Genomic DNA, 14,223 nt, shown 5'->3' with positions numbered 1-14,223 from the left:
GTGATAAGAAGATTACTGATTCCCAATTTTGTAAAGATTTATAGATACATAGGTTTATATTGAGTGTTATAACACAAAGTGGCTGTAGTTTAGTGGTAAGAATTCCACGTTGTGGCCGTGGAGACCTGGGCTCGAATCCCAGCAGCCACACATTTTTATTACTTATTTATCACTTGTTTTTTTGGTGCAAAAAATAATCAAGGGTCCTTCTTTGTTAATTTCCATACCCAGGACGCTGCACTTTGTTATGCATAAAAACTAGAAATAAAAATATGTTCAGTTTATACTGTTTTGCAAATAAATTACAAGTACATGAGTGTGATAACATATGACTAGTCTCAAAAAGAGTAACTTTTTGTGGTTTTGGGAGAATCAGCAACCCTGAGGGTTTCTTCAATGAGTTTACGTGCTTTCTTGCTTCTTATTTCGACTCTCATACTTTCGCTTTTCTCAATCTTGTCATAACTATGCGAAGAATTTCCATCATCAACAGCCGACGTCTTCATCTTCAAAGTCCTTAGTTTCGTCTTCAGCGTTGCCATCAACTTCCCCAAAACCATTTTACCAACACTTACGGATTGATCCCAAAGTTTACCTTTTTGTAAACACAAAAAATATGAACATGAACGTATATATACAAAAACTAAAAATATATTAGGTTGAAAGAGCAAATACCTGGATTGGAGATGGTAATCATGAGTGTGTGGGTGTGTTTTTATATGGTGAGGAAAAGAGACGGGATAATTTATGGTTTTTAGTTAGGTATATGTTTTTATATTTATATAGAAAAAAGGTTTTATTATAGCAACATTTTACGTGGTTGTGTTTTGAAACATGATTATTTTAACTTTAAATGATAAAGTGACATTTACTAGTCACATGGCTTTCACAAGTGTGATGATTTATATAACTAATTCTTGTTACATAGTTATATATCTCAAGTGTTCTAATTAATATAGTTTTGCATTTGAAAAATACGGTTGTAAAAAAAAACTAACAATATGACATCTATTGGCAATCTCTAGAGTGTTTACTATTTACTGATTTCTTGCGATTTTGTGTCATACATTTGGAGCCAAATGCATTCCCATCTCCCACGGTCAGTTGAGGAAATGTTGGACTCTTCAAATCATATACCGTTTTCTTCTTCGCATAGAAATGCATTGTAGACGATCCACTTGTCTGTGTGTATGGCGATCTAGAACAAAAGCGAGTTCATTCCTTTGGGTAAAGAACATGTCATATTTTCCTATTTTAGATTGGTCTAAATGGTGTAACTTCAGTTTTTTAAGCTTTTATCTCAACATCTTAGGTAACGTCACAAAAATTAAACCACATGGTGCCATTTTATATGTTTTACAAGTTAAAGATGTTTCCCTGTTACAAAAATACATAATCAAATCCCTTTTTAAAATATAATTATTTGATGAGAACCCTTCTATATATATAAAACAGTAGAAAGTGTCTTAGTACACCAAACCAACCATAAGGTTAATTATTCCATTGTATAAAGTCACATAATAATAATAATAAAAATAAAAAAAAGAACCTTAATTTTTTCAAAAACAACAAATGATAGATACAAAAAAGCATACATTCATTGTAACAAAAGTATTCTTATATCAACTAATCTAACTTCCTTTCCAAATTGGACACGCAACACTAGTTTGATAAGAAAAAAAAGGTTAGGTATTATTTGTTTCTATTATGTAATGTACTATTTTTAATATCTCATTTGTATGGTATGACTCGTCTTAATATTTTTTATTTCTTTTACAAAACCTAAATGATCATCTTGAAGAAAGAATACATGTAAGTGTTTAAAACAAACATATAATATAAAGCATATAAATTTTGTTTTGATTAAGTTTGATAGGTTATAATATTAACAAGTGGGAGGACGTAGGCCAAGTAATGACATGGAAAGAAGGTCTGTTTGTGGACTAATTAGAGCGAGAAGGACGTCCACGAGTGTCGCTATTTCACTCAACGATTTGGCATTTTCGTCTTGGATTCCGTATCAAGTGGGACCCAAGACTAGCTAATGACATATTTTAGAAACAATCCACTTGAAATCATGAAGGGGCATTAGGGTATATGGGACGGGTTTGGGATGACTTTTGAAATCTGTTGTGGGTTTGGGACAGGTCTGAGATTTCTAATATGCCCGATTATCCGATAACATAGCCCCATTTACCTGATTATATACCCGAGTAACCAGGCATAATTTTTTTCTTTATTTATTTATTTGAAATATAAGTTAAAATAGGATATAAAAGTATTATGCATCCCATTCTAACTTTTAGTTTTCAAATTCAATTTGAAAATCAAAATTTAACTCATCCATCCCTAGTTGACATCAATAATTCTATAGATATGTCGAATTTTATGCGTGTTAGAATTTGTATTTCTTAGTTGCACATGAACCATCCAGGTCAAGTTTTACTTGTTTTTATATTTTTCAATTATCATTTCATTTTTTGTTTTGCAATGAATCCACTTCTAAATGATTTAATGAATCTTACAATTTTCAAACAAATTTATAACTATAGAATCAACTAATAAACAAGTAATAAATGTAAACTTATGAATGTTCTATTTAGTTAACTTAGCCACGCCATTGCTTCATGCTATGTTTTATGTTTGTTCTTGAATGATGATGCCCGGCGGGTTTTAGGCCGGGTATACCTGGCGAACATTTTTAATAAACTAACGGGTATACCCAAAACTCGTGGGTAAACCCGATACTCGACAAATACCCGACCGGTTTGGGATGGGCTTTAATAATTGGGTATGAGGTTGAGAATACCTAAACACGTCCCAAAACCAACCCATTGCCATCCCTAATCTGTGTTTAGCATTAGAAGAGTTTTTTTTTTTCGTATTAGAAATAGGAGCACATGAATCAAACATAAAAGCTATATTTACTAGGGTGGGACGCACACACATAAAATTTCTCGAAGGACGTAGCTGGCGTCCTTTGTCTGGTCCAATGGTGGACATAGAAATTTTTTTCATGAGGTAACTTTCAATGGTCGGATGTCTATCGCTCAATTATAGATTTTCCGTCTAGTTCGGTTAGGTTGGGTCAATCACATTTTAAAAATTGATTATCAAATTTATCATAAGATTCAAGATTAGAAGATGCACAATGAGATATAATCTATTACATTTTCGGGACAAGCATTCCTAATCAATTGTTTTTCAATATAAGAAATATAGTTATCGTTTATATATTCATCACCATCAAATTACATAAATCGGACATCATATACTTCATTGCAGAAAAATGTCTATCAACTTTTGTTGCGACCGGTAAAACCAATGAGAATTTGAAAGCAGGTAAAAAATTACAAGTTTTGTCCTTTATGTTTGTCTCAAATTTCAGGCGCTGTCCTTTACCTTAGTAGACGAGATAAACCATTCAAGTTGAGAAATTTTTTACCTACTTTCAAATTCTCAAATTTCAGGCGCTGTCCTTTATCTTAAGTCTTCTTTCACAATCATCAAAATCATATGATACATCACTGGTAACCTTAGTATATAACAAACTCATCAAAACTATGACATGAACTCAAAGAACTCATACAAATAAGTAATTTAGATGTTATCCCGTTAAAACCATTTTCAAACTCTTGGAATTGCATATCAAACACTATGTTGAAGCTAGTGGCATATCAAACTCTTGGAACATTTGGAAATATATATGTGACATCTAAAGTCTAAACTATACATCATCAATTGTAAATAAAACACAAAATGGGTGGTGGTTTATGTGGATAGCGGTTTTAGCAATTAAAAGAATTTTTTTTTTAAATTAAATGAATATATATTTTTTATTTAACTTTAAAAAATAAAATTCTGTATATTTTAAAATAATTAATATATTTTTTGCTGTTGGCAAAAAAAAAAAAAGAATTATTCATGGGGGTCGGTGTCAAAAAAAAGTTGACTGTAGTTCGGTTTTTGATTATTTTTATGTCACTCGGGTGCAAATATGTTTCACGCATAGATGTACTAAGAAAATATTGCGAAACCAAGTCATCACACAGCTAGCTAGGTATATTTTCAGTTGACCACTTAGTAGCTAACTAAGAGAGTCACTGGTCCAACTAGGACCACGAGCTTACGTCATGCAAAATCTAAGTTATGTATTCTTACACTAGAGGGTACTCACAAAAAGATCCCTCTCTCTATGACGAGGCAACCGGTGCCCTTTTGCAGGTGATTTATCCCAAGGAATTATGATCATCTCCTACATTGTTCTAATAGGGGACTCGGATTACCGGGAAACTTTTGAGTCTTCGCCTACCAATTCATCCGCAATAACCTATAGCTTTCTAACCGACTATTGTGATAGTCGGTTTTAGATCCGACATACCGGTTCAGTCCGGATTCAAAACATTTTTGTTAAAAGGATAGACAGTAGATGTGATTTGTTTGACGTATTTAGCAGGGGCGGACCTATAGTGTTACAACGGGGTAACTCCCGTTGCCCCTTGACGCTCCGACGATAGTGTAAATTTTGGAAAAAAAATTGATGTTTTTACAAATTCGTTACCCCTTTTTTAGAAACGTTACCTCTATGCGGATTTTTTAGATCCGCCACTAGTATTTAGATAGATCGAACGGATGAGACAAATGAAAAAAAACGGAACGAAAATAACAAATACACATTTGCTGGGCCTAATGGCGGAATGGGCTATCTTTCACGACCCATTCATTATTAATTATTATTCCATTAAATAGAAAAAGACCTCCTTTTTTTTTTAACGGCATTGACGAATTGTCGTGGGCTACTGGGCCTAAAATGAAAAGAAAATAACACGTCATAATCATATAGTTTTTGTGTTTTTATTTTTGTTTTTTAAATAGTAAAATCTTATACAACGTAGAAAATAAAAATTAAAAGTAGAACTAAATAATAAACAAAAAGGGAGTGTGTAGGTTCCTTATAGAAGCAAAAAGTAAGTGTTAGCTTTGCGTGACAAGTTAGCTATTACTAATTCTATTCCATTTGCATTCCACCCCCAATCTTACATATTTTTCTTTTTTGTACCATGTACAATTTTTTAACTTGTTGGTATGGCATAACTATTTTTAGAGTGGCGGAACGGGAATCGGCTACACAAGCGTTTGGATCGAGTCTATTTGTAACATATGATTACGAGTCGGAGCGATGAAATGGACTGGATTTCAATTATTTTTCTTTAAAAAAAGTTCATTATTTCTTCAGGCTTCATATTTTGTTTATTTAATCAAAATATAAAATAGTTTCATATTTTATTTTTAACTAGTTATTTATATTGAATTTTTAAACTTTTTATAACGCTATTCGGTTTTTAAACTAGCGCGATTAGCAGAACTAATGATAACATTTTCAATACCACTCTAAGTTCGCATAGTTTATAAAGAGGGTATATGAAGAAATAAGTATTAAGGGTAGAATGTGTCAAAAACAATGCAACTAAAGTCTACACACATGTCAAAAACAACCTATGATGGCCGGCTTTGGACTTTTATGAACCTTTTAGGAAACCTACACTTGTGGCTGTTTTTAGTTATTAGCACTTTGGCCCCTTTCAATTTATCTAAAACATCCATTCACATGTAAACTATATTATGTAAGTGTTTATATCGCGTTAGAATCGATCAATACTCCAAACCGAAGCAAATTGGTCGGTTTGATATGCTTGTTATTTACACAAGTTGAAAAACCAATTTTAACAGTTGCGCAATTATTTTCAAAGTTTGAAGCCTGGAACTCAGTGTTTAACTTTTTTTAGTTTTCATTTAAGAAATATGTAATTATACAAACTAACAATATTGAGTAAGCCAAACCAAACCAAACCAAACCAGACCAAACCGTTTTGGCTGGTATGGCTGCACAACCAACCCGACTAGTTTGGTCTTCATTTTTCAAAACCGTAGATAACTTTCAACCCGCAATTTTCATTAAAGTCTGTCAAGCCGAACCCCTGGACACCCCTAGCGATATGCACTTTTTGTTTCCACTTATAATTTCACCATTCGTGTTTATGTTAGAGAACCAAGTTTTTGTTGTAGGGAAAAAAATCAAAAGCATAAGGGCTAAAACAGAAATTGACCAAACACATTTAGTTTACTATAAATACAAAGCAAGAGGTAACCATCTACCTTGTTATCCTTTGTAACACCATAACCATAACCATCCATGAAGTTTCATGCCATTAATGAAAGTAAAACTCAAATCTTAACAAGAAGATCAACCACATATTCAAAAATATTAGTCCATCTTATAGCCCTAACACTCATCATCACCATTCTCCCTATCTACTACCCTTACATACATTACATCCTTGAAAAGACAACTTCAATAACTTCACCTTCCGATCGCGTACATGTTCAGACCGCCACAACTCTCTCCCACCACCACCCTCTCTACCGACCCACCACCCTTGAAAAGGAGAATGATCAAAAGGTGGTGATGCATGAAGGGAGGGGGCGGCGGGAGGGGGTGTTGAGGCGGTCGGGTGGTAGTGGTAACAAGTCTTGTGACTTGTTTTCTGGAGAATGGGTGGAGAGCTTGGAAGGGAGTTATTACACAAATGAGACATGTTGGGCTATACAAGAGCATCAAAACTGTTTGAAATTTGGGCGGCCGGATCGAGGTTTCTTGAAATGGAGATGGAAGCCTTATAGTTGTGAATTGCCTGTGTTTGATCCTGTGGAGTTTTTGGAGATGGTGAGGGGGAAGTCTCTTGCATTTGTAGGTGATTCTGTAGCAAGAAATCATATGCAATCTCTTGTTTGCCTCTTATCAAGGGTATGCTCGTCTTTTCACTACTTCTATATGTTTATAGAGTTAACTTCCATTTTGCTCCCTGTGATTTGGTCATTTTAACGATTTTGTCCCAATAGTTTAAAAATAGCCATTTTCCTTCCTGATTTTTCTAACTTATCGTCATTTTGCTCCCCGCCTCTAACTCCATCCAAAAAATCCATTAACTAGAAGGGTATTTTGGTAATTTTATAGATAAAAGCAAGGGAATGTAAGTCTTTTCACCTAAATAAACTTATAACTTGTTTATTTACATGTATATAAGTAATTCTTTTCTGGTCCCCCATCTTTCCAACCACTCTTTCTACCGGTCACCACCATCCACCACCACTACCGCGATTTTTAACTAAACGTTTTAATTAAGTTAGAGCCAGGGAGTAAACTACCGAAATACCTCTACTTTTAATCGAACGTTTTAACTGAGTTAGAGCCAGGAAACAAACTGACGACAAACTCGAAAGATCAGGGAGGAACAGGAAACAAACTAACGACAAACTCGAAAGATCAGGGAGGAAAATGACTATTTTTAAATTATTGAAGCAAAACAGTTAAAATAACTAAACCACAGGGAGCAAAACGAAAATTAACTTATGTACATTTAATGTGAGAAATGAAAATAGATATATAGAGATTGAGAATTCAAGATGTTACTGACCTTACTTTTGGAAAAGAATTTACATTAGGTGCTTCTTGTATATCTACTTTTTTGGATTATATCTACGGTCAGTAAGGGGTCGGCTAAACGTTGGAATTATGATTTTTAAAGTAACATAGGCGTTTATGGTCCGGTTTGATGGTTTTTAGGTCAAACTGGTACTAACGCTTTTTATCATTAACCAAAATTAAACCGTTGAGATTAGAAGTTAGAACTGAACCGAACAAAACTCTTGCTAACTATTTGACTTTGACTTGGTTTCATGGTTTTAGATTTATTGAGTCTTTATAATTAAAAATGTCATAATTTATAGATCAATATTGATCAGGTTGCATATCCAAATGATGTTTCAAACTCAAGTGACCTGAATTTCAAGCGATACGAGTACCCAGAATACAACTTCACCATTTCAATCTTTTGGTCACCTTACTTAGTGAACACCGAAAGAACCGATGGGCAAGATATAACACAACCATTCAAACTCTACCTCGATGAATTCGACGAATCTTGGACGTCCCAAATCGAAAATTTCAACTATGTCATCATCTCAGCGGGCCAATGGTTTTTCCGACCCACAATATTCTACTCAGACCGCCATGTAATTGGTTGTCTCTATTGCCCGGAAACCAGCATCCGCCACCGCTCCTCCACCTTTAGCTATAGGAGGGCGTGGCGGACTGCTTTCCGGGCAATTTATAGCTTAAAGAACTTCAAAGGTATTGTTTTCTTGAGATCTTTTGTACCTTCACATTTTGAAGGTGGGCCATGGGATAAAGGTGGGGATTGTGTAAGAACAAAGCCTCTCAAGAGTAATGAGAGTGTGATGGAAGATTATAATGTAGAAATGTACAAGACTCAATTGCAAGAGTACAAGTATGGGGAGCGTGAAGGGAGGAAAAAGGGGGTTAAAATTACTCTTATGGACATGACCCAAATTATGCAATTGAGACCAGACGGTCACCCTAGCAAATATGGTCATTTGCCATTGCAAAATGTGACCATGGCTAATGACTGTGTCCATTGGTGCTTGCCTGGTCCCATTGACTCTTGGAATGATTTCTTGATGGAGTTGATGATCAGGGAAGAGTGTCGTAGATAGTCTCGAATGTATCGAGAAGTTGTACGATATGCATATACATTTACAAATTAGAACATCATATTGATTAGTTCTACATGTAAGTAATGGAAAACAAGTATATTTGTGTACCTAGTAAGCTAGCAACGGCAACAGACAGGGAAATAGACGACATGATTGTTAGATTGGTCGAGTTCCCGTTTAGGATGTACAGTTAATGATGGAATTAATCTTATTGATGAACTCGTGAATGGAGAGAAAGGGGGGACGGAATTGATGTGTGATGTTAGGAAATATGTAATCTTTAATCTCTCTATTTAACATCTTATATACACTCAAGGGGAAACCCTTTATTAGTTAATAACAATAATACGGTCCATCACGTATTGAATGAAATTGGACGTTTTGTGTGCTTGACATTCACTCTTCCGTTTGATTGAGGGACGTCTATTAGGTTTCCTGAGGGCAGAGAAGTAATGGATTTGGGGGGTTGTGAGTATGGGGTGTAGGTTGAATTTACTATTATACCCCTGCAGTGTCTTAAAATTTTGTACTCTTTACAATTTTATCCTTACAAATCAAGCATTCATTAGTTGTACATATTGCATAAAATGATGAACGCCATGTAAAATTACATGTGTGTACATTACTTCTCCTTTTTATGATAGTATAGATAATTTAATATTTTGATCCAATTATATACATTATTTTAATGGCCACATAATTAAATATAACAAATCTCAAGCATCAAATTGCTTCCGGACGACATAGAGTTTTTTAGTTTAGTTTTTGATTTGTTTTATCTGATTCAAGTATCTCATTGGGCTCAACAAAGCTTTCAGTTTCAGGCTGCCTCACATGTATTATTAAATGGATTGGGTTTTAGTCTGGGCTTTGTTCTATGGGTTCTTCCCTATATCGACTTGGGTCTTTTACTCTTTGCAAGTTGCAACTAATGTTTGTAGAAAAAGTAAATATTTTAGTATTAACCCCCCATCCCAACCGTGATAAATAGCAATGCCACATCACCGCCAATGACCATCAATATTGAAGTTATGACGTGTTAATGCATATAAATTAGACCAAATGTAAAACATAAAAAATAGAGTAAACTGCCATTTTGGTCTCTGTGGTTTGGTCACTTTTGCCACTTTAGTCCAAAACTCAAACTTTTTGCATCTGGATCCCTGTGGTTTCAGTTTTATTGCCATTTTGGTCCAAAAATGAAATCATGTCATATTTGTCTTATAAAATCCTGCTATTTTGTCATTTTTCGCAGGGGCAAAATGATCATTTTTTTCATAAATAAATACCATATTTTATAAGACAAATATGACCTGATTTGCCCCCTGAAGAAAATGACAAAATTACAGGTTTTTATAAGACAAATATGATTTGATTTCATTTTTAGACCAAAATGGCAATAAAACTGAAACCACAGGGACCCAGATGCAAAAAGTTTGAGTTTTGGACTAAAGTGGCAAAAGTGACCAAACCACAGGGACCAAAATGACAGTTTACTCTAAAAAATAATAAGCAAGTCGATCTAGGACTCGCGTGTTGCGATGAACATTTCAAACGTGAAAAAAAATAGTCGACATAAAAACGTTGAACCACACACGCAAGTTGCATCACATTAACACCCTTATTTTATTTATACAATTTCAGCCAAATTGATACGGAAAATATACAAAATGGTAAAATTCGCTACCTTTAATAGATTAATATTATACAAATACTTCTAATATCTAAAACTTTTCCCCAATAAGTATTTGTATTAGGACTTCTCAGGTAAGTGAATAAGGATATCATGTTGTATAATATATAAGGTCTAAAAATATCTTTAGAAATAAAATTAAGATATGTGATATGTTTTATTAAATATGATAAAAAATAATTTTTAATAGATGTTTATGATTAATTTGAGTTTAAAACATCTACATGGTTTGTTATTTTTGAGTGCTTCATGGTTTCTTGAGTCTTGACCTATGGGTCTCCAGAAATCACGCCCATGATTGATTTATTCATTGTATCTTCAGTCAACCATAGTGGCCAACCTAGGCGAAATATATTCATACATGACATACAAAATGTGACAAGGAAAACTTTCCTTGTATTTATAAAGTCTTTGTTCCTCATATTTATTGATCAAAGTAAAATTATTTTAAAATAATGTAAAAAACGTTTCTTGTGAATAAAATATTCTTTTTTGATGCTAAATTTGTGTGGTGGTTTATTCGTTATGCAGTAATTAATTTTATAACTTACAAGATGATCGTCCCTTAAAAGATATGTGATAAATCCAAAATATCAAATAAACAATTATTTTTTACAGTGTGATGATGCAAATCATCTATATGAAAAGTATAATATGTTGGAGTGGGTATGTAATTTATTCTAACGTCACTAGATAATGGAAAAAAAAATACATTTTATGGTTTTCTTTTTTACGAATTTCATCTTTTGAAAATCGTTCATTACATCTTTGACCGAAACAAATTTACAAGTTCTTTTTCCATGTAACAAATGCAAAAGTTGTTGGTTGAGATGGACATATTATTAAACATCATCGTCTAATTTCATCTTTTTAATCAAGGTGATAAGAATTAGTTAATTTCTGTTGGGGAAGATTTCATGGAAGATATTACAATTCAATTTTCTCGGAAATAAGTTTTAAAGATGAAGACTCAAGGTCAACTTTTTTTTTTTTTAACGGTAAATATAATCAATCCTGAGCACTCTCGGGACACCTACTGGACCAAACGGAGTACTTCGAGAGTAACCTGAGTCCACAACCAATTCCGGGGAAAACCCGGTAACCCACACGCCCGTAGGCACGACGATGAAATTACTGGTAAAACCTGTTTGTTTCAAAGATCGAACCCAGGTTTCCCTGGGTCTCCTATCATTGCCCACCAGTGTCTCATTCTGCACCAAGTGGAAGTTAAATCTGCATCTCTCAAAAGAAATGCAACCCCTCTACCACTTGATCTAGAGGTTATTAGCAAAGTGAACTTTTTTTTGATAAATCTCTATGTTAGTTTGTTACCTAACACAATTCAATACATTTTCAATCAACTAACAAGTGTCAAACAACTTCAAATCACCTAACATAGTGTCAAACAACCTCAAATCACCTAACATTAAATATATGGAGGTTTTATACCAAAAGAAGTAACCAAAAACATTCTGAAAATATTCAAAAGTTAAACACAATATTCAAAAGTTTATCACAATATTGTGTTTGGGATTCCTTTTCCACTTCTCCTTCTTCAAAAGTCCTTTTTAAAACAATAAGTAAGAAATTCTTACTTCTCCATTTTGACTTATTGAAGGCATAATTGGAGCTAGAAGAACTTATTTCATGGTGTTTGAGATTCCTTTTCTCTTCAAAAGGACTTCTCAGTACATGTTTGGGATTCCTTCTCCTTCTCAAAAGGACTTTTGGGGCTAAAAGGACTTTTGAAAAGGAATCCCAAACACCCACATAGTCACAATAAACCCACGGTTATGGCAAGATAAGGCTACAGTGCCTAGATAATGTATTTTACATTGTATGGGTATCGTTGGACAGTTGAGAACCAATACTAGCACCGTACGATTACAACACTTATATTGACATGTGTAACATATGAATTTTCTTTAGAGTAAACTTCTGTTTTGCTCCCTGTGGTTTGGTTGTTTTAACGGTTTTGCTCAAATACTTTAAAAATAGCCATTTTACTACCTAATATTACTAGTGTTTCTCTAATTTGCTCCACGGGTTTAACTCCATCCAAAGTCTATGTTAATTTGGAGGGTATTTTGGTAATATTATATATATACTAGGCTTTTTATATCTTTTTATTAAAAAACCTATTAATCTCTCTCTCATCTCACCCTCATCTCCTCTCCTTTCTGCTAACTTCGCCGGAACCCTAACGCCGTCGCTGTCACCTGACGGATACAGCAAACCACCACTCCACCGCCCTACGTTAACCTAAAACGCCGCCCCAAACTTCCGTCCCAAATCCTCCAAATCGTTGCCCAAAACCTCCGTCTCGAAACCCCCAAACTTCCGTCCCGAAACCCCCAAACCGTCCCTCTCTCTCTCTCTCGGCCATGAAGGCCTGTTATATGATTATATGATGATGAAGACGAATGGGATTTGCCTGAAGATGCGTTGGATTATCACAGTGCGAAGAAATCGAAGAGGAATCTGGTTGTTCCTCATGAACAACCTGAGCTTCCAGAGTATCCATTTTTTGAATCTTAACAAGTGAAACACGTTCTGCCACGAACACCTGAGTTTCCCCGTCATGACACGATTGATAATAACTTGGGGCATTTTGGGTACCACAAGCAAATCATCCCTGATCATCCACCTGTTATCATCCCTCAACAATCGTTTTGTTGGTAGGGGTAATTCTGGTAATTCATCTTATGATAGTTTCCAGACCGGTTTGGCTCCATCGGCTCAGAATCATGTCGACACAAAATTAATGGTCTCTTATATCTGGATTGATGAAGTTGATTTGGGCAGAAGTGGGCGGTGGTAGCCGGAATTCTCGTCGGAGAAAACGAAGTAGGGTCGGGGTGATAACGATTAGCAGAGGGAGAGGGTGTGGGTTTTGCTATATATAATATTATATAACATAATATAATATAATCTTTATTTGTTGTTTTACTAAAATACCCTTAGTTTTATACTTGAAGTTACCAAAATACCCTTTCACTTAACAAACAATTTGGATGGAGTTAGAGGCGGTGAGCAAAGTGGGAAAAACATAGTAAACTATTGAAGGAAAATGACTATTTTTAAATGATTGGGGCAAAACCGTTAAAACGACCAAACCACAGGGAGCAAAACGGAAATTTACTCTTTTCTTTATTTTATTTTGGCTCGATTATTTATATTCAACATATTTTGCACATCTAGCAACATTTGCACGATCAAACCGTGCATGTGCCTTGCTAGCACAACCCCTAAACAACCTTGATGTGCTCATTGTAATTGTTTTGGTCAAAAATCAAGCCAAGATAATGCAACCAAATCTTTAGATGTGAGGTGTGATGCTTGAATTAATGAACAATACTAAGGATCACTCAGAAATGTAATGAACAAGTGACACAATGATTTATACGAGGAAAAAGCCCTTGATCAAGAGTTGATCTCCGGCATAAAAAACCTCGGGTGATGGAAACTACCGATCACCAACTTAGATTAAACAAAATGTGTTACAACTTCGGATGATAGCAAGCTTGTTACAAGGATCACTAGAGTGAAATGCGCAAAAGAAAGTGTGTAATCGCCAAGTAGTGTTTGAGAGCTGAGTGAGAGCTGTTAAGAATGTGTGTGTATGCCGAAAATAGCCAAGTGTTCTAATCAAGCTCGCTATCCCCTTTTAAATTTAGCAAATATCTAAAATAACTAACTATCCGCAATTTGTGCACTCTCCCCACGATCTCCATAACGTTCACCATGGTCAAGCACGTGCGGAATAAAAGAGAATATGCTCTAGGAATATCGCCATGACCAAGTCCAAGCATGTATTCCTGCAAAACAATTCCATATTCAAATCAGACAATCGTTAGTGTAAGGATCACTATGATGATCCTGGATCATGATCCTTCAATACTCTCTGAGGATCCTAAACTCAAACATAATTAAGGATCCTTAAACCCAACAACAAT

At 34.7% G+C, this 14,223-nt stretch overlaps 1 protein-coding gene and 1 non-coding gene across 2 annotated transcripts; both read left to right on the top strand.

The window, feature by feature from the left end:
- Window positions 1-78: 78 nt before the first annotated feature.
- On the top strand, window positions 79-150 carry TRNAH-GUG. The gene has a single exon. It is a non-coding gene; the product is annotated as a tRNA-His (tRNA).
- Window positions 151-6,153: 6,003 nt separating this feature from the next.
- Window positions 6,154-8,946, top strand: LOC110884194 (protein trichome birefringence-like 19). Its single transcript, XM_022131878.2, has 2 exons — window positions 6,154-6,805; window positions 7,804-8,946. The coding sequence occupies exons 1-2, from the start codon at window positions 6,194-6,196 to the stop codon at window positions 8,572-8,574; spliced, it is 1,383 nt and encodes a 460-aa protein (XP_021987570.1). The 5' UTR covers window positions 6,154-6,193; the 3' UTR covers window positions 8,575-8,946.
- The last annotated feature ends 5,277 nt before the right edge of the window (window positions 8,947-14,223 follow it).

This window comes from Helianthus annuus, chromosome 12 (genome assembly GCF_002127325.2).
Source record: "Helianthus annuus cultivar XRQ/B chromosome 12, HanXRQr2.0-SUNRISE, whole genome shotgun sequence".
Classification (NCBI taxonomy): domain Eukaryota; kingdom Viridiplantae; phylum Streptophyta; class Magnoliopsida; order Asterales; family Asteraceae; genus Helianthus; species Helianthus annuus.
This window is presented reverse-complemented; position numbering and strand designations above follow the sequence as displayed.